Consider the following 22,292-nt stretch of genomic DNA (forward strand, 5'->3'; position numbering starts at 1 on the left):
CCAGTGCAGTGGTTCTCAACCTGTGGTTAGCAACCCCAGGGGGTTGCATATCAGATATTTATTTTTATTAGGATTCATAAATGTGGCAAAATTGCAGCTATGAAGTAGCAATGAAATAATGTTACTGTTGGGGGGGTCAGCACAACATGAGCAACTATTATTAGAGGGTTGTAGCATTAGGGAGGTTGAAAAACACTGATCTAGTGGATGGCCCCACACAGCTGTGAATGTATAGGCAGCATAAAATTGACTCAGTGGACTATGAGAAAATGTTTCCCATACATATGTAGCTGATGTGCAGCTCAGACTTCATGTGGGTCCTGAACAACTATCCCTAAACCTGTATGTAGAATCCATTCCTCAGTGGGAGTAGTGCCTACCCCATTAGAGACTTGATGTGCCAGGGTAGGGGCCATGCATCCTCTCAGAGGAGAAGGGGAGGGTGGGGACTGTGGGATGGGAGGGAGAATGTTAGAGGGGGCAGTCATCAGGATAAAGTGACTACATCTTTTTTTAAGATTTATTTATTATATGTAAGTACACTGTAGCTGTCTTCAGACACTCCAGAAGAGGGGGTCAGATCTTGTTACAGATGGTTGTCAGCCACCATGTGGTTGCTGGGATTTGAACTCCGGACCTTCAGAAGAGCAGTCGGGTGCTCTTACCCACTGAGCCATCTCACCAGCCCCGTGACTACATTTTTAAAAAAATAAAATGTTTCAGTAATTTGGAAGATCATTCTTGATATCTGATAAAGGGAATATGTATTATGGTTAGTTTGTGTGTGTGTGTGTGTGTGTGTGTGTGTGTGCCAAGAAGCTATTTCTTGTTGATGCCTACTGAGAAAGAGAAATTCGGTTTCCTCCAATAGAGTGGGTATATCAACCACTCATAAGGGCAGGCCTTATATCCAGGAGTACATAGCTAAAACAAAACAGACTCCATGTTTTTTGGTTTGGTTTTGTGTACGTTTTGTTTTGATATATTTTTTCTTTACTAACATTATTTTATTGTTGTGACTTTTGTGTTTTTGTTTTCTTTTGATGGGGGAGGGGGGAGGGGAGAGAGAACATGAAGTTGGGTTAGGGAGGTGGGGAGGATATGAGAGGAATTGGAGGAAAGGAAAGAATATGATCAAAATATATTGTATACAAGCTTTCCAATTAAAAACCTTTGTGCACTCACACACACACACACACACACATGTTATGTCTGCATGCAACTGTACATTCATATGGAAGTCAATGGTGTCAAAGACATGTGTCTTCCTCAATAGTTCTCTACCTTACTCTCTGATACAGTCTTTCACTGAACCTGGAACTCACTGAATCAACTAGGCTACCAAGGTGCAGGAATCATCCTGTCTCTGCCTCTTCAATGCTGGATTAGAGTCACACAGTATGACGCCTTGCTTTTACTGAGTGCTGGGCATCAAACTTAGACCCTTAAAGCTTCCATAATAAACACCTCACCAACTGAGCCATCTCTCCAGCCACAGATTCTAATCTCTAAAGTTTCATTTAGACAGTAACTTTTAATGATGGATATTTGAGTCATTACTTTAAATCATACTTCTTTTAAAAATATGTCTTGTAATAATCTGTTTTTTATTACAGAGGCAGTTAAAGGCAGATGCTAAAAAAGCTATTGGAAAGCTTCAGCTGCGCACCTTGAAACAAGGAGACAAGGTACTTTTCTTACTTTTAAAGCAATACTACCAAACCATTGTTCAAACTAAATGCCAATTGTCCAAATGCCTTTTCATTGCCATTTATATACCTCATTCAGTATTAAAATTCTATTCAATACTGCAATTAGACTGTACAATGACCCCCAACTGTACCTTACATACTAATCACCGGCACCTGTGAATATTATTATCTGGCAGAACAAAATTGCAGCAATGGAAAGTTTGAGAATGAGATCATCCAGGACTACTAAGACAAGTCCTAAATATAATCAGAATCCATGTAAGCTAGGGGAAGGAGGAGGTTTGACCACCATACATAGCAGCATTGCTGGGAAATAAAGAAAGGCTGAGTGGTTCAAAGAAAAAGCCATGAAACCGGGAGTACCAGGATTCTTTCAAAGCTAGGAAAAGTAATTACAGGCATGTTCCCTGAAGCTCACAGTAAGAGCTGCTAACACCTCGGTTACTTCTTGACCTCCACAAAAGGTAATAAGGCATTCTATTACTGTGTAGCTTGTAAGGGATCATAATTTGTGATGGCAATGATAGAAAACTAATATAGTGCTTCAGGACGACTTCGTTTGAAAGTTTATTTTGGACATTGATGAGAAAAGACATCAGCAAAAAAAAAATCGGCATGACTTAGTGGAGTAAAGATTTAACATTTCTAACACCACAGGAAGCATTAGGTGCTTGGCTCTAAATATTCAAAATATATACAAGATTGACATGTTAAAATTTGCACAGCACCAAGTGCTGGGGCTCTTGCTTTGCATCCTTGAGACTTTGAGTTCAATTGTAAATATAGAGAAAAAAAAGTTTAAAAAAAAAAACCTCAGCCAACCAAAGAGCACACATGGAGGAACTCATGGCTCCAGCTGCATAGGTAGCAGAGGATGGCCTAGTCGGACATCAATGGGAGGAGAAGGCCTTTGGTTCTGTGAAGACTTGATGCCCCATTGTGGAGGAATGCTAGGGTGGTGAGGTGGGAGTGGGATGGTTGGGTGGGAGAGCACCCTCATAGAAGCAAGGGGATAGGATGGGAGTTTGCAGAGGGGAAACTGGGAAGGGGGATAACATTTAAAATATAAACAAATAAAATGATTAATAAAAATCTTTAGAAAAAGGAAAAGAAAAATCTAAAGAAATGGAGGCATGTATTGTGTTGGGATCAAAAAGTTCATTGTTAAGGTGTCAGTTCATCTTAAACTAACCAATGGCTTAGATACACTTTCACCAAAAATTTTCACGAGAAAATATTGGAGATGCTCAAGTATCAGCATAATCAAAATAATTTTGAATAAGAGCTGTAGATGTTGGATGTCCTATATCACTTCTCTAGAAATGGTGGCTTGGAAAACGGAGTCTGGTAAACAAGTTTGAGTTTCTTCAGAGAACCAGAAAAATCTATATTCTGAGGATTAAGAATGGCTACATGAGCAAAGTTCTCATGATTTTAAGCGGTAGACAATTACAAGGACAAGCCACACATGGCAAACAAAGTTTCCATAGAAGCATATGAACATTTAATTAAATAAGAACAGCAAGGAATACTGAAGACTCTAAAGCAAACTTAGTCCTATCTGCTACACCTGGGAGGAGCATGAAGCCACATTCCAAGAACAATTCCATGTTTTGAAGAAACTAAGGGCACAAGACTCTTGTTTTCTTGGAATGTGCTCACAAGCACTAATATTTCTCACATGACTGCATTTCTAGACTGTGTGGGACAGTGCTGGTACACGCCTTCAATTCTAGTACCTAGCAAGCTGATGTAGAAGGATTGCAAGTTCAAGTTCAGCCTGGGCTATATAGAAAGACCTTGTCTAAATATAGGGTTGGGGGATTAAAAGAGGAACAACTTCAAATAGTAATTCACACCTTCCAATTTTTAGAAATATTTTAAGACTATATCTGTGAGAGTGTAGAAGTGTGAGACCAATAGATGAATGATCACAGTAGAATCCAGAAATGGACCAACAGATGCCTGGCCAGTTTATTTTGTTTTTATGAATAATAAAACCAGAGTGCAGTGAACTGATTAAAACACTATGACCAGAAGCATTTTGTAGAGGAAAGGGTCCATGTCACTTTATAGTTCTATATCTCAGTCCATCACTAAGGGAAGGCAAGGCAGAAACCTGGAGGCAGAAACTCATGGAGGAGCTTACTGACTACTTGCTTAGTCTGCTTTCTTATAAGACCAAGGACTACCAGCCCAGGGTGACACCATCCACAGTGAGCTATGCCCGCCCTATATAAACCATCAATCAGGAAAGTGCACTACTGGCCAAGCTGGTGGGAACATTTTCTCAATTGAGATGCCTTCTTCCAAAATGATGCTTATGTCAAGTTGATAGAAAACTAGACATCACAGTGTCAATTATAAAAATACTCCCATTCTCCATACAGTGTAAAAAATTAAATAAAAAAAGATTATAGGCCTAAATATACAGCTGATAAAGTCTTTGGAGAAAAAATACTTCATTTTATAGGATACACTAATATTTTATATTAGTAGGTTTTATGTATGACCCCAAAAACAAATCCTCAGAGAAAATGTGGAATTTGACTGTCAAAGTTTAAAGGGGCTGGTAAGATGGATCAAAGGCACCAGATACTCTTTCAGAGAACCCCATGTTCAATTCCTAATACGTATGGGTGGCTCACAACCATCTATAATTCCAGTTCCAGGAGATCTGATGCACTCTCCTGGCTTCTGCAGGACCAGACATGCACACGGTGCACAGACATACAAGAAGTTAAAACTTACATACATATAAAGTATAATAAAATAATAAGAAAGGTAATTTCAATTCTTGGTGGACATAGTGGAGCACACCCTTTAACCCCAGAACTCGGGAGTCATAGGTGTCTCTAAATGTGAGGCCAACCTGCTCTACATAGCAAATTCCCAGACAGCCAGGGCTACGGAGTGAGACCCTGTATCAACTAAACAAACAAGCCAAACCAATAATAATAATAATAATAATAATAATAATAATAATAATATATCCTCTGTTATTTGAAAGACAGTTTTTAAAGAAAGAAAACGCAAGGTACAGTCTTGGAGAAAATATTTTCAAACCACATATTTGTTAAACGACTATGGTTAGAATATAAAGAACTTTTGACCCCATAACAACAGGAATCACTAAATAAAAATATAGATGCAAACATGTGGTATGAAAGCAGAAAGGTTATGGGGGAGTATAGCGGTACAAGAGAGGTCAGGGAGATGGTAGAGCATATGGGAGGACATATCAATAACAAAACAAATGTAAAATTCCACAGTGAGGAGGTAGAGAGATGGCTCAGTGGTTAAGAGCACTGGCTGCTCTTCCAGAGGTCCTGAGTTCAATTCCCAGCAACCACATGGTGGCTCACAACCATCTGTAACTCCAGTCCCAGAGGATCTATCGCCCTCTTCTGGCCCCTTTGGGCACTGTATGCATATGACATACCCACATACCTTCAGGCACTCAAACACATAAAATAAAAATAACAGAGACTAAAAATAACATAATGAAACCTAATATTATGTGTGCTTATTACTTTGAATAACCATGGGCTGAGGAGATGGTGCAGAGTTTAAAGGCACTTACTGCTTTTACAGAAGTCCTGGCTTCAATTCCCAGCTCACAGCAATAACAATATTTCTTTAAAATTAAGCAATGTAATAAGTATGCTAAATAGACATTTCATCAAAGGAACATATGGCTGAGAAGAATAAAAAAGGATACTCGATGTCATTGGTCATTAGAGAAATACAAAGTTAGAACCACACGTGAGACCAGTACACATTCATTAGCCTGGCTAAAAGTGAAAATAACTGGAAAAGTCAAGACCTGGTGAATATATACAGCCTCTGTCTGGAATTCTTATGTATCTTCTGGTAATAAGACTAAATGGTCATGACTGCCCTGCAAAAATACACTTATCATACTAGATATTCACCATAAAGGTATGAAACACCTATATTCCCATTAAATTCTTAGATGTAGTTATTAGAAATTGTTCAAACTGGAAGGAATCAAAATCCATAGATAAACTTAGAATATTCATATCATAGAATAAAATATAGTAATAAAAGGGTAAGAAAGTCCTACTGCTACATACAATAACATACATGAATATCAAGGACCTTGTGAAGGATCTGAACCTCAAAAGCTAGATTTAGTACATGATTCTATGTATATGGCATTATTATAAAAGTCTAAGCTGTAGAAATTGAACATATATCAGTTATGAGCAGAGGTTGAGAATGAGAGGAAGCCCGAGTTCCTACGGGGCTATGGATTGGTTTCTTGGTATAATTCTGTACCTTATTGTGGTGGGAATATTATCACTGCTTATGTTCCTCATAACATGTAGTAGCACTGTAAACGAAACGACTGACTTGTACTAAATGTAAATTATACCATTTTTAGAGAACATCATAAAACTTACCAACGGCTTTTTTTCCCATTTTTATTAGGTATTTTCTTCATTTACATTTCAAATGCTATCCTGAAAGCCCCCTTTCCCCTCCCCCCGCCCTGCTCCCCAATAGTTAAGCTGAAGTTAGTACTGCATGATTTACTTTTGTTCTTTCTCCATTTTGTCGACTTTATTATTTTACCTCATCAAAGTGTCAAGTTTAAATCGCCTTTGAAACTTTTTATTGTTTGAGTCACACCTCACTCTTTATCCATAGGAAATTGGCCCTGATGGAGATAGCTGTGCTGTGTGCATTGAGCTCTATAAGCCAAATGATTTGGTGCGCATCCTAACCTGCAAGTAAGTTTCATCTTCTTTCATATCAGTAAAAATAATATCTCCCGCAAATTAACATGATAAAGGAAAACTATTTTGAACTATTAAGGATAAAGGTACTCTTTGAATGCTTCAAAATTGATGTATCACCAAAATCCGGTACAGTTTGTTCTCGACAATTTGTTTTCTCTGCAGGAAACTGAGGAACCTAGTCAGCAGTGTGTGTGTGTGTGTGTGTGTGTGTGTGTGTGTGTGTGTGTGTGTGTGTTTAGTACTTGATTATTTCAAATTTATTCTAATATTTCTATTGAGAAAAACTAGAATCATCTTGGTGCCCTATTTTAAAGTCTTCGCTCTTTAGATTTTTTTTTAAAGTTCCTCCTCTGGAAGGTTATTCTTAACACGTTTCCTCTTAAGTAATAATGGGATTCTTGGAGCATATTTCATTGCCTAAGCATTGATACTATACTATATACATTGATTGATCAATACTATAGCATTCTGTTACGGAGAATGCTGATTGCATTTTAGAGTAGGGAACTGATACTTTTAATATTGTAACATTGGAACTACCAACAGACTTAAATCTGGTAGCATTAGCCATTTTCAAGTTATGAATATTAAAGATAGCTTTTTGAGGCTAGAGTAATGGAGGTATATTTAAGAGCTCTGCAATATGAAATCTCCAAAATCTATTCTCGTGGCTCCTTTATTAATGGCATGTTTAAAGGCAGAAAAAGATATCCATGCAAAGGCTAAGTGTAATCTGAGTGTGTGTGTGTGTGTAAGTGTTGATGCTGTTTCACACCTTATAACTAAATTCTCTCTTTTCTCCTTCATTAGTCATATTTTCCATAAGACATGTGTGGACCCGTGGCTTTTAGAACACAGGACTTGCCCCATGTGCAAGTGTGACATTCTCAAAGCTCTGGGAATTGAGGTAAACGTTGCTATATCCTTTCTGTGAAGGAACTTCACCAGTGTGGTATTTTATATGCCTGGGCATTCATGAAAATAACTTCTCTCTCTGGGTAGGTAATGTGCAAATCACAGTTTATCCCTAAAACTAGACATATTTCTTTCATAGACACGGGGAAATTCCTCCATCTTGGACGTATATATTTTCCTTCTTCTTCTTCTTCTCAAACGTAGTTATTATCTAGATCATAATTTGGACCATAATTTAAATTTGGATCATAATATAAACTACCAAGGTGTTATCTACTTTTCTATTTTAACCTTGTCATTATTACAATTATCCAATTTGTTATTAATCACCATGTTAGTTTGAGAAAGCATAATAAAATTATAATTTTGTATTTGGTAAATGAAAGACCTTATCTTCAAGATACAATAAATATCAACTCAATAAAATCTTTTTAACTTAACAGAAATGTGCAGATGAAAGCAATTCTCGGTTCTCTTTTGTGACAGAGTAGCATATATTAATGTATACTAAGTGCCTACTTTGTACCAGTGAAGAGTGAAGGAATCAGCAAAATGAAGATATATATATATATACCTTCCATTGGTAAAGCCAATTCCTACCCCAGCTACTCTACTGTGACTGAGGCCAGCAAGAGATTTTTGTGATCATGAAAATGGATTAGAGGTTTATTAGGCTAAAAAATATTTCTGTAAGTTATCACAAATGAAAACATCATAATCATATGTCAATGTAATGCATGTACTCCAAACATCTTCTTTTGTTCAAATGCTTCCCAAAGGTGGATGTTGAAGATGGATCAGTGTCTTTACAAGTTCCTGTTTCTAATGAAGCATCTAATACTGCCTCTCCCCATGAAGAGGACAGTCGCAGTGAGACTGCATCATCTGGATATGCTTCAGTACAAGGAGCAGATGAGCCACCTCTGGAGGAACATGCGCAGTCAGCAAGTAAGCACAGTACTGAAGGGCAGTGGGCTCATCACAAGTAATCAGTCCACTGTGGACCACACATCTGGCTATGCATCTTGCTTTTTAGTAGTTGTTTCATTTATTCCTTATGCCATTTTAAGGTTTTTTTTCTATTTAAAATGGCACAATAAAAGATGCACTCCTGCCATAAAGTATATGCATATTCAAAGAGGACATACATATTCAAGTATTCCTAAAATAGATGACATGCAGAAGGAATTGGGATTATTCCCAAAAGGAGAGTTTTGTTGGAAAATGCCCTGGGCCATTTAAATGTTTCTCCTTACTGAGGCAAAAGAGCAACTTTAAACTTTAGAAGCCATTGTTTATTACTGATAAATCAGAATGTAGAATAAATGACTCCAGAAATAATAAAAGAATTTGACTTACAAAAGCTAGATTTCTGCCTATCTTCTCAGAAATCCATTTTGCAGATAGGAAACTAGGTTGAACAATGGTATATGCTGCCACCTGTTGACTTGTCCAGGACATGAATCAATTGTTAGACACTCAGGTTGAATATATTATTTGGAATTCGTGTGAAATTATTATTACGGTTTAGTGATTTTACATGAATGGGGATAGTTGGAGGTTGTTTATTACTTCTAAAAACATCAAATCTCCATATAATTCTTTCTTTCTCTAACTTCACTCTCTCAGTGTTTTTCTTTTTTCTTTTCCATTGCTAAGTATTTATTTTGCCAAGATAAGTGAAAACATATGCCCGTACAAAACATAGTACATGAGTGTTGCCAACAGTGTTGTTTTTAATAGTGCCAAAGTGGAGAGGACTTGTCTGTTAACTGACAAGTGAATAAACAAAATGTGGTGTATATGTCTAACAGAAGGTGCCGGGCATGGTGATACATAGCTTTAATCCCGGCACTCAGGCAGAAGCAAACCGGTCTCTGTGAGTTCAAGGCCAGCCTGCTATACATTGTAAGTTTCAGGACAGCCAGGGCTACACAGTGAAATTTCCCATCTCAAAACATAAAGAGAAACAGCAACAACAAAAGAGGAATGATGTGGAAAATATGGCAACTCATGCTTGTAATCAGAGCACTTGGGAGGCAGAGGTAGAGGAATGACACAAGTATAAGGCTAGCTTGGATTATATAGGAAAACTTGTGTCAACAAACAAGGGAAAAGCCAGCAAGATGCCTCAAGGGGTAAGATGCTTGTCCCCAACTCTGACAACCTAAATTTAATCCCAGGATCTGATTTGTAGAAGGAGAGAACTGACTCTTCAGTTCTTCTTTGACCTACACACACACATGTTCCCACGCATGCATGCACACACATGCATGTGCAAATACATACCATCAATAAACATGTTTATTGATAGATACTACACTAAGCTTCTAGACACAAAGGGTCACATGTTGTGTGCTGTAGGATTCCATTGTTGCTTGTTTCCTTTTATTTTTTGAGACAGGGTCTCATAGAAACCAGATTGGCCTTGAACTTGGTATGTAGCTGAGGATACCCTTCACCTCCAAAGTGCTAAGATTACAAACCAACACCACTGTGCCTTGCTTACCATTTTATTTATATAAAAAATCCAGGCTAGGTACACCATTATAGGCAGGTAGCAGACTCATGGTTGCTACAATCCGAGGATAAGGATGGGAAATGGCAGCCAGTAAGTAAGGGATTTCTTTTGGGAGAGACAGAAATGTCTGGCAGCTCTGTGTTTTTCTAAAATTAGATGGAGACCATTGAGATGGCTCAGTGGTGAAGAGCACTCCTTGCTCTTGCACTAATTTTGAGCCTGTTGTTTAGCACCCACACGATGGTTCATAAGCATCTGTAACTCCAGTCCCAGGGCATCACATGGTTTAGCTTCTTCTAACCGCGGAACCATGATGCATATACATACAGATAGGCAAAACACTCATATACAGGAACTAAATAATTCTAATTAAAAAAAATAGGTAGGGGTGGTAAGTTGCAAAATTTTGTGGTTATAACAAAACCCTTTGAACTCTGAATTTTCTTTTCTTTTTTTTTTTTGCATTGTTGGCCACAGAAACCAGAGCTTCTTACATGCCCCAACTTGACTACACCCCTAAGCTGATTTATACAGTTAAAAATTACATTTTTATGGGATGTGCACTACATTTCGATTTAAGCCATTACCAAAAATCTGCCTACCTTCAGCAATTCCAGGGAGCTGAGAATCAACTTCTTTGAATGTGTGTGCATTTTTGACTTTTTGAGACAGGGTCTCATGTAGCCCACACTGGCCTTGAATTCCTGATCCTCTTGCCTGGCAGCTCTGTGTTTTTCTTTGCTTGAAGGTTTTCCCTTGGTCCTTACTTTGTAGTAACCCAATGTTAGTGTAAAAGTGGAGGGAACAAAGTACTACAATAGCTTTTGAACATTTCAGCTTCCCATGACATAAACCTTTGCGCTCTATGGCTTTATCAGTACCATAGATATCATTTCTGAAGATGTCACGAGGCTCATAACTATGTCAAAGCTAACCTTGCATTCCTTGCAGCTGCACACACATAGGAATCTTAATTATCTGTAGATTGTTCTACCTGTAATACTGAGTCATCGTTTCTTTGTCTTGATGGTCTTGTGTTCCCATAATCGTATGGTAATAGAATTTGGTGAAGATAAAAGATAATTTAATTTGTGCTAGGTTTTTTATATAAAAAATTCCATCCTACTTGATTGTGTTCAGTTTTTAGGAGGGTGGGGAAGCAGAAGAGACTCTACAGATCATTTAAATAGCAAATGAAATAATGATCCATGCTCCGCCTGCATCCTTACCTGGATGTGTGGCAGTGGTACCCACTTTGAGGCTTAAGGAGTCTCCTTCCCTAGATTCTTCACTCCTTTTTTTTCCCATTGGTTCAGTATATTTTCTCAGTGCCATCCCACTAATTTCTAATCTTCCATATATAGCTGCACTGTGAGCTGCCTGCATATCTTTGTGCCATTCCACTCTAACTTTCTTAGTCTGACACCCACTCTGCATTCGAGAAGCCTTTATTTCACTTGAATATCCATAACCACAGATGTCTATTAATGCATTTAGGAAACTTAAATTGTTTCAGACAGCTTTGAGTTCCTCTAGAGCATCTTATATTAACCTGTTTTCTATTCAGCACACCCTGCTGCCTGAGAAATGTAAACTTGTCATGAAAAAAAAATGACCATTTAGATTATAATTCAGTCTGGTTTGTGTATATTGCTGGTTTGGCGATTGTCTCTGATACATCTCTGATAATTACAATGAAAGTGGCTATTTATAATTTTGCAAATGCATATTTACTTCATCTATGTAACACATTGGGATCAATTCTGTTAGTATACTAGTCTTCAAAGTTAACTACATGCCTAATTTCCTGGAGGATTTGTTGACTCAGTGGGTTTTGAGTGAAGCCTGAAATTTTGTATCTCTAACCAGTTTTCTGGTGCGGAAGCACACTGAAAGCACATCCAATACGAGCCCTGGTTGTCAAGCTGGCTGTATGTCAGAATCACATGGAGAGATTTTAAAAATATATATCATGGCATACAGGCTGGGGAGGGGTGCCCAAGGGGGCCACAACCCCCTCAGAGGAGAAGGAGAGGACGGAGGGTGGGGAGATTGTGGGAAGAATGACCGGAAGTGGGGCAGTGAGTAGTAAAGTAAAAGATAAATTCAATTAAAAATTTTAAAAGCATGGCATATAAAAGCACTTTAGAACAATTAACTCAGAATTCATGATGGACTGTGCCTAATTAATTACAGGTAGTTTTTATTTTAATTTTGAAGCAGCTTCAGGTTGACTAAGAAAATTTAAATGTCAATAATCATACAGAGACTACCCATCTACCTTGCCTAGCTTCTGTAAATGTGAACATCTTATCTACCCATATCCTTATATGGAGCCTAGGGAATGACTTGATGAAGGATTGACTAGAGACCTTGTTCAGCTTGAGCAGATGGCCCGTGCATGTCCCTTTTCTGTCTCAAGATGCCATGTTTAATTTCCTCTTATGTCTCCTCGACCTCCAGTCTATGGCAATTCCTTAATATTTGCCTTTCATGAGGTTGGTACTTTTGAATATTACTTTTCTGTTATTTTATAAAAAAATGTTCCTTTACTTCGCCTTGTCTGCTGCTTCATGGTAATTAAATCCCTGTCCGTTTCTGGTTAGAATGCCAGCGAAGCGGATGCTGTGTCCCAGTCAGCAGCGCATATTATGAGGCACACAATGTTCTCATTACAGATGACTTTAACTTTGTTCACTTGGTTAAGGTTTTGTCTGCCAAATTCTTCCCTTTAAAGTTACTGTTTTCCATTTGTAATTATTGAATATCTTTTTGATAGGTGCTTAGAAACTATGCACGTATCTTGTTTCTCGTGGTTCTTTTCTTGGCCAGCTTTCACAATAATTGATACTTCCTGTTATAATTATTCACCAAATAGTGATTTGCTAATTCTGTCATTCTTCCCACACATACTAATTTTCAGATGTAAGGAGGGGCCATCCCTTTTTCCGTTTTATTGGGTTATTTATAGTAGAGTGAGATCACAGAACTTCTTTCATTCTTTGTTAGTTTCATGATTTGTCCATTGCTCATAAAGGCCCCAATTCTGTCTTCAGAATCTTAGTTAGGTTGGGTTTTTTATTCTTTTGACTTCCTAACTCTCTGTTACTACAGCATGCTTTCAGTCTTAGGTTGCCTTTTTTTCCCCTTTAAGGGACAGTAAATATTTAGGGATCGAAGGCCACATATGTTTATGTTGCCATATATGTATTCTTTTTGTGTATCTCTTTAGGGGAGGTGTTGGTTGGTTTTGGAAACTCTTTTAAAATGTGAAAAGCAGTCTTTTTAATTATTTTATTTAATTACATCCCAAATGTTGTCCCCTCTCAGTCCCCCCTTGCAGAGTTTTTCACCCCACCCCCATCCCCTTCTCATTTGAGAGGGTGCCCCCTCCAGGGTGTGTCCCCACCTTGACATATCAAGTCTTTACAGGATTAAGAGCATCCTCTCCCACTGAAGCCAGATAAATCAGTCCTCTGCTGGATATGTGCCTGAGCCGTGGAACATCCAGTGTGTGTATACTCACTCGGTGAAAAGCACTCTTAATTGTGTCTTTGGCTCTGCAAGATGTAGTTTGCTAACACTTAGGCTAGAATCTAGGTTAATCTTATATACTCTCCGTCCCAGAATCTGCCATTTCGTCAAGAGTTCTTTGCTTAGAGATTGTTATATCAAAAGCAAGATATAGGCACTAGGCATAGTTACTTATTGCCTCAGGGTGGTTATTACAGTCAGTTCTTTCAAAGAACAAGGCTAGAAGATGCATGTCTACTCACAAAGCTCCTCTTCCCTTCCTTTCTTTGCCCCTCTCCCTCTTATCTGGAAGACACTGAGTTTCTACTGCTGGATGTATGTCATTACAGCTGCACACCACTGGACTCATTTGAAACTGTCCTCCCGGCCTTACTTGTAATTCCTTTTAGTGACAATGAAGGGAGAAAGGCTTTCCTTATTCAAAATATATTTCCTTGACCTTTCAATTCTAGCAGAAACGTAAAATACTTTAGCAACTACCTTACAATCCATTTTCCTTTAGCTATATGGCTTGAAGTTACTTTGGTGTTGTTTTGTTCATCCCCCACCTTTCTTCTTCTAGGATGGTTATGTATTCTATTTACTATACAGTTAGGTTCAAATAGCCCAAGTGATAGTAATGTGCATCCAGGCTTAAGACCTGATATTTTTAGAAAAGAAAAAAACGCAAAAGATGTAACTTTTGCCCTTAGTACGTTTATAATTTAGGTAAAAGTAACCACACAAACATAAATAAAAAAACAGGAATCATAAATCAATAATGCCAAAAGTGCCTTAAGGGAAACAATATAAATTAAGATTTCCTTTTTTTTTTTCAAGATAGGATCTCATGCTGTAGCCTAGGCCAACCTGAAGTGTACTGTGTAACTAAGGCTAGCCTGGAAGGTAGAAGAATTCTTGTGTCTTACCTGCTGAATGCTATGAATACAGGAGGTCATCCTACACTTGGATTAAAAAAAAGTCACATAGTAATCATCAGAATATGATGGCATTGAATAAGGAAGCCTTCTTGGAAATGAGTGCAGACTTCTTGCCTTGAAAGGAAAGAAAGGTACTATCATTCTAACATCTTCACTTCTGTGTCCAGATGAAAATCTACAGCTGGTAAACCATGAAGCAAATTCTGTGGCCGTGGATGTTGTTCCCCATGTTGACAACCCAACCTTTGAAGAAGATGAAACTCCTGATCAAGAGGCAGCTGTTCGGGAGATTAAATCTTAAAAATCTGTGTCAATAGAAAACTTGAACCGTTAGTTAACAACAGGACTGCCAATCAGGGCCTAGTTTACTATGAATGAACTGGGTAAACGTAAAACAAGAATGATACTGAAAGTGCTGAGGTAACTTATATTATACTATAGTTAAATGGCTTAACATATTTACCCCAGTACCGTTTTCCACAAACTCACCATAACGTTTTTCATAGGCAAGTTTCCTCTTGGTGATAGTGATAGCAACATTTTTAACATTCAGAACCGTCTATGAGTAGTCAGGTTTTTCATTTACAACAACTTTGTTATAAAAAAATATGTTGCTTTAAAAGTGTGGAGTAGCTGTAATCACTTTGTTTTATGATAGTATCATAATTAAACAATACTACTACTTTAGCTTGGGCTCTGTGTGTCGGGGTTTGTCTCCAGGTGCTTATATTGATCTGGAATTTGTTTAAAAAAAAAAAGAAAAAAAAAGCAATGCGAACTTAGGCATTAAGTTGATAGTACAAGATTAAAGCAAAATATTCATTTTAACCTTTTCATTTTAAAATTAAGCTGTGTATGTATTTCATGTGAGTGTTGAGCATAGTTTGTCAGAAAAATATGAACTGAATTGGTTGATCAGTATATTAGTGACACCACACAAGATTATAGACATAAAAAGTTTCTTACAAAAACATTCTAAACTATTTCTCAAGCTTGATGTTTTCAAAAGCACAGGATAGAAACTACCATCAAATTTGAAAATAGTAATAGCTGAACTAAATCGTAGAACATTGGTAACTGGTTACGGTGCAGAATTCATCTGCAGAGAATATTCTGTAAAATGTGTCAAATGTGGAAAATAGTTTCCAAACAATGGTGACTTTGAAAACTGAGTTTACATTTGGCCTTGTGGTCTCTAATTACATGAAATTTAAATTCTGTCCATCTATCTATAATTTTGTGATTGCATTTGTTGGTGTTTGAAAAAGAATCAAGGGAAGGGGGGATTCCAGGTGCCTTAATAAAAAGTTTGAAGCTTCAACCACCAAAGTTAAATAGAGCTATTGAAAAGACGCACTTTATTTCTACTTTGTGTGGCTTGTGTTTTGTTCCCAGTGCAAATTCCCACAGGATTTAGACAAAAATAGAACAGACGTGTATTTTTGTTTGCTGACTATATAATGGATGAAACCATTGCACTCTTGTACACTGATTTGAAAATGCTGTAAATATGCTCTGATTTGTACTGATTCTCTTTAAATATAAAATGTAAATAAAATATTCCAATGAAAGATTGTATCTGGTGTTCGATTTAGCTCTCATGTGCTAGCTAACTTTTGTATCTAATACATCGACTGTTGAGAGGGCAGAATAGTTGTGTGTAAATGGTCGTTGGTATAGTGATCAATATAGACTGAACCTCCAGTGTGATCCTTGCATATGACCTTACACAGAAAGGGAAGAGCTGCCATTCTGATCTCACTGAACAGACTGTGAACTAGATAATAAAGCCGATCAGTAATAAAATGCATGCTTAAAAGTTCTTTATGCCTAACCAGGCAGTCCAAGTATGGGGAAGAGAGGAGGGAGTGGGGCTGTAAAGTGAATAAAAAAAACTAAGAGTTAAATAAAAGGTCTGGACGGCAACCTATATCCATGCCATTCATGACAGGAGGATTGATTCAATCTTTTAAAGCTTTCTTCCAGTTTTCTCTTGTGACTGTATGATTGGTGGGATAATGTTTATGAATCAGAGCCTATCTTCTCTTGTGTTAAACATTTTAAGAATATACAGATACTTGGATCACCTCAGGACCATGATGATCAAAATCAGTGTAAACATATTGCATGTGACAACATGCATGCAATGTGAGTATTCCCTGTATTTTCAAGGAGTTTACGTTCATGGGGCTTATTTTTAGAGAGGTATTTTTTTTGCATCTAAGAACTTAGATCTTAACAAAATTAAATATAAAGCAAAATCATACTGAACTTGGACAAGCCAATCTGACAGAAAAATAAAAGCCCCAAGAACAAGCACAGTTATCAGAAACCCACTCGTTCACACATTCAGGAGTCTCATTACAGTACTAAATTGGAAGCTATAATATATGTACAGAGGACACAGTGCAGACCCATGTAGGCCTCGTGCATGCTGTTTCGGGGAGAGAGGTTTTTTTTTTTTTTTTTTTTTTGGTTTTTCACGACGGGGTTTCTCTGTATAGCCCTGGCTGTCCTGGAACTCACTCTGTAGACCGGGCTGGCCTTGAACTCAGAAATCCGCCTGCCTCTGCCTCCCAAGTGCTGGGATTAAAGGCATGCACCACCACTGCCTGGCGAGAGAGATATTTTTAACTTAGAAAAAAATAAACTATTTGTGTACATGTCTGAGTATATACATACATGTAGTGAAGGGTGGTGTACATAGTGGCCAGAAAAGGCTTTTAGACCTCCCAGAGGTAGAGCTCCAAGTGTTTGGGGAATGTATGCTCAGCTTGTTAACATAGGTGCTGGGGTTTGAACTCAGGTCCTTATTCCATTATCCAAAAGCATCCCCTCATACCAACTGATAGTCAATTCCTGTTCCCATTTCCAGCCCACACATGCATTTACCAGTCTGCCTTTTGTCTCTCTAGGCTTGTCTATTTTAGATATATCATACAAACAGAATTGTTCAATAAAGGTTTTGTGATCAGATTCCCTTTACCATAATATTTTCAAGGTTCACTCATAGAATATAATTTCAGTAATTCATGCCTATCCATTGTTGGGTAATATTCCACCATACAAATACCTGACATTTGTTTATACTTTCATTAGTGACTGAATTCTTAGGGTATTTCACCACTTTGGCCATTATGGATAATACTACCACACACATTCATATGCACATCATTATCTTGATGTATATTTTGGCGTTTCCTGGTATATATAAAGGAGAGGGATTCCATGCCACTTGTGGATTTTATTACTTCCTGCTACTACTATTTGATATACTTTAGCTTAAGCACCAGAATTTATATTATGCTCTAACCTGATAGTCACTACATAGGCTGCTTCTTTTATCAGTGATAGTAGATAATATTTGTATGGTAAGTTATAAACATAAAAATAGGGGCATATGAGTTCATATTTAGTAGAATTCGGGTTTCATATTTTAAAAAAATCTACATTTACCTCACAATGTAATAAACAGACACAACTGAGCTCCTAGGAACATGTCTTCTCCCTTCCATATATAGAGGGATTGTTTATTTGTGAAATATTTTGTTACGGAATTATTAACTCAGACTGTAAAATTTCTTATCATTTACTTGGCTCATTTTTTTTTTGGTTGGAGTTAATTTTTTTAAAGATTTATTTTATGTATATGAGTACACACTGTAGTTGTATAGATGGTTGTGAGCCTTCATATGGTTGTTGGGAATTGAATTTAGTACCTCTGCTCGCTCTGGTCAACCCAACTCGCTCTGGCCCAAAGATTTATTTATTATTATAAGTTCACTGTAGCTGTCTTCAAACGCACCAGAAGAGGGCGTCAGATCTCATTATGGGTGGTTGTGAGCCACCATGTGGTTGCTGGGATTTGAACTTGGGACCTTTGGAAGAGCAGTCGGTGGTCTTACCCACGGAGCTATCTCACCAGCCCTGGAGTTAATTTTTACACCTTAAGCACAATAACTAACAAAAGATTTAATTAAAATATTACATGAGAATAAAAGAAATTAAGGTTTGTGATCATCACTTTGATCTCTAGTGACGTCCTCTACCAACAAAGCTACTTCAGGAATTACTCAACTTTCAGGTGTGTGTGTGTGTGTGTGTGTGTGTGTGTGTGTGTGTTGTATGTGCATGAAGACATGCACAAAAGCTAGAGGAGGACATCAGGTGTCCTGCTCTATCATTCCCTTGAGACAAAGTCTCTCATTGAACCCAGAACTAGGGTGGCAACCAGCAAAGTCCAGTAATCCCATCTCTGTTCCTCCACTCCAGCCCTGGGATTATAGGTGGGAATAGTTGCTCTAGACTTTTGTGAAGGAGGTGCAGCAAACTTTTATTGATGGTACTCAAGAGAGTAGAGAAGGCTCCCTGAGTCCCTCCTGTTATTATGGGGGTCTGGGATGGAAATTGTGAGGGAGATGTTCAGTGTTGGAGCCAAGTTGAGACAGGAACTCCTCAGCAACCAAGGGCCTCTCTCTTGCTCTCAGTGTCCTTGCTGGGGTGGGTGGTCCAGGGTTTCTTACTCCTTGGAGGCCATGTAGGCCATGACGTCCACCACCCTGTTGCTGTAGCTGTATTCATTGTCATACCAGGAAACAAGCTTTACAAAGTTGTCATCGAGAGCAATGCCAACCCCAGCATCAAAGGTGGAAGAGTGGGAGTTGCTATGAAGTTGCAGGTGACAACCTGGTCCTCAGAGTAGCCCAGGATGCCCTTTAGTGGGCCCTCAGGTGCCTGCTTCACCACCTTCTTGATGCTGTCATACTTGGCAGGTTTCTCCAGGTGGTATGTCAGATCCACAATGGGTACATTGGGGATAGGAACACGGAAGGCCCTGCCAGTGAGCTTCCCATTCAGCTCTGGGATGACCTTGCCCACAGCCTTGGCAGCACCAGTGGATGCAGGGATGATGTTCTGGGCAGACTCATGGCCATCACACCACAGCTTTCCAGAGGGGCCATCCACAGTCTTCTGAGTGGCAGTGATGGCATGGACCATGGTCATGAGCCCTTCCATGATGCCAAAGTTGTCATGGATGATCTTGGCTGGGGGGCTGAACTGGCTGGTTCTGTGTCAACTTGACACAGCTGGAGTTATCACAGAGAAAAGAGCTTCAGTTGAGGAAATGCCTTCATGAGATCCACTGTAAGGCATTTTCTCAATTAGTGATCAAGGGGGAAGGCTCCTTGTGGGTGGGACCATCTCTGGGCTGGTAGTCTTGGTTCTATAAGAGAGCAGGCTGAGCAAGCCAGGGGAAGCAAGCCAGTAAAGAACATCCCTCCATGGCCTTTGCATCAGTTCCTGCTTCTTGAACTGCCTGAGTTCCAGTCCTGACTTCCTTGGTGAGGAACAGCAGTATGGAAGTGTAAGCCGAATAAACCCTTTCCTCCCCAACTTGCTTCTTGGTCATGATGTTTGTGCAAGAATAGAAACCCTGACTAAGACAGGGGCTAAGCAGTTGGTGGTGCAGGATGCATTGCTGACAATCTTGAGTGAGTTGTCATATTTCTTGTGGTTCACACCCATCACAAACATGGGGGCATCAGCAGAAGGAGCAGAGATGATGAGCCTTTTAGCCCCACCCTTCAAGTGGGCCCCAGCCTTCTTCCTGGTTGTGAAGTCGCTAGTAAACTCCCTAACATACTCAGCACTGGCACCACCCCATTTGATGTTAGTGGGATCTCACTCCTGGAAGATGGTGATGGGCTTCATGTTGATGACAAGTTTCCCATTCTCAACCTTGACTGTGGCATTGAATTTGCCGTGGGTGGAGTCATACTGGAGCATGTAGACCATGTATTTGAGGTCAATGAAGGGGTCATTGATGGCAACAATCTCCACTTTGCCAAGTGCAGAGCAGAAGGCAGCCCTGGTAACCAGGTGCCCAATACAGCCAAATCAGTTCACACCAACCTTCACCATCTTGTCTATAGGAAGAGGCTGGCACTGCACAAGAAGATGTGGTTGTCTCCGGAACAGGGAGGAACAGAGACTGCTCTAAACTTTTTATTCACATCGTCTTGCTTAATGCAATAAGTACTTACCCCTGAGAAATCTCTCTAGCCCTCAACTTTCTTTTAGTATGGAAGCAATTTCATGAGTTTAGTAAGGTACTCATATGATATTTGTTGGTGTTTAAAGAGAAAAGCATAGAAATGATTATGGCTGGTTAACAGCAAGTTCCCTTTTTAAGCTCTAACTCCAACTGTTATTACAGTTTTTTTTTAACCATTTACCAGAAATTACCAGAAAATGTTAATGAACAAGTATTTTTTTTTTAAAAGAGCAATATAAACCACCTTATGTGGGCAGAGCTTACATTTTTAATAATGATACGTCTGAGGGACTTTATGGAAACCTGTTTAGTGGCCACCAATTTGTGGTAGTTTGGTTTTCAAATATCCAATCTGCTTTAAATCAGTGCATCTACAACTTTATCTTCCCACAAATTACCTGGGGATCTTGTTAAAATGAGTGTTCTAGTTGAGCAGGTCTAGTGAAGGGTGAGAGAGTCTGAGTTTCTAGCTTCCAGGTGATCAGATGATGATGGTCTGGGATCCACATTTGGAGTAACAAAGCTTTAAATGACATTCCTCTAACAGTAATATACACATTTTGACTCTTACTGAACCCAAACCTACTATAGACAAAAAACAAAACAAAACAAACAAAAAACCCCATAAACTTAGCTAGTATCGCTTTAGATAATCCAAGAAACTAAATGACAGCTGAAGCCTTTCCATAGCACAATCTCTGGAATTGTTTTGAGGGAGGGTGATTTTGTCACTCATACACTTTCTCATAGGTATTTGAGGCCACTGTTTAAAAAAGACAGTCATCCAGAAGGCTGGCCTCTGGATAGTATACCCACATGGCATATTCCTAGGTGGGTTAGTATATAGTGTTGCTGTAAATCTCTCCAACCCAATTATGCCCGAGCAATGAAAACACAACACAATATGAATACATGCTGTGTGCCTAGATTGGGCAGATCTACCACTACACTACCATCTTCCACATCTATGAGACCCCTTAGAATTTGCAGTTTCTCCAGATCATGTGCTTCTGCTCTGCTTTTCTTCTTCTTCCTCCTCCTCTGCGTTCTCTCTCTCTTCCATTTTCTCCTTCTTCTTCACTCCACCTTCTGCTCCACCTTCCATTTTATCTGCCCGATCAACAGCTCTCCTTTATTTTACAAATTAAGGTGGGAAGCAGGTTTACAGAAAAATCACCAGAGTGCTGACTCATTCCTTGTTCGCAACCACTCACAGGAGAACAGAATTAACATCAAATATAATTAGCCTCAGGGCTAGCTACAGCAATATAGCTCAGAAGATGTGATGAAAGCAAACAGGTGAATGGGGGAGCCATTAGATTGGACAGCAATAACATGATGTGGGGTTCCTCTAAACCACAGGAGGCTGAGATAGGTTTTTTTTTTAAGTGTTGTGTGGTGAAAGACACACACAGACACAAACTGGTGGAAATGGGGAGACAGGAAAAGAGAGAAAGAAATCTAAGCTTATTCCAAAGTTCTAAGCTTGGTACTTGATAAACGGAAGTGCTCTGAACTAAGAGAATGTCAGACTGGAGTCATCGTGGAGAAGAGCATTTAGCATTGCACACACTGCATTTGTGTCTATGGGCCATATACATAGACAATAATAAAGAGTTTTGATTTGTAGTCATAAATGCACATTCAGATCTCGATTCTGCCATTTTGTTAAAATGTGAGGTCTTAGGAAACTAACAATGTCTGAATCTGCACTTGTAAACATAGGAAAAAGCATAGACTTATTGGAGTGGTTTGACTATGCATGGCCTAGAGACTGCCAGTATTAGGAGGTGTAGCTTTGTTGGAGTAGGCATGGCCTTGTTAGAGGGAGTGTATCACTGTGGGGGTGGGCTTTGAGAACCTCCTCCT

The 22,292-nt window shown here is 38.8% G+C and overlaps 1 protein-coding gene and 1 pseudogene across 2 annotated transcripts in view; one reads left to right on the top strand and one right to left on the bottom strand.

Moving 5' to 3' along the window:
• Window positions 1–15,946, top strand: part of Rnf128 (ring finger protein 128) — a 109,806-nt gene extending 93,860 nt beyond the window's left edge. For both annotated transcript variants that reach the window (NM_001254761.1, NM_023270.5), the window contains exons 3-7: window positions 1,617–1,688; window positions 6,387–6,469; window positions 7,289–7,385; window positions 8,173–8,341; window positions 14,536–15,946. In NM_001254761.1, coding sequence (NP_001241690.1) covers window positions 1,617–1,688; window positions 6,387–6,469; window positions 7,289–7,385; window positions 8,173–8,341; window positions 14,536–14,669 — 555 coding nt within the window. In that variant the 3' untranslated portion in view covers window positions 14,670–15,946. The remainder of the gene's footprint in view (window positions 1–1,616; window positions 1,689–6,386; window positions 6,470–7,288; window positions 7,386–8,172; window positions 8,342–14,535) is intronic.
• On the bottom strand, window positions 18,688–20,308 carry Gm6322 (predicted gene 6322; annotated as a pseudogene).

Source organism: Mus musculus, chromosome X (assembly GCF_000001635.26).
Source record: "Mus musculus strain C57BL/6J chromosome X, GRCm38.p6 C57BL/6J".
NCBI classification, from domain to species: Eukaryota; Metazoa; Chordata; class Mammalia; order Rodentia; family Muridae; genus Mus; species Mus musculus.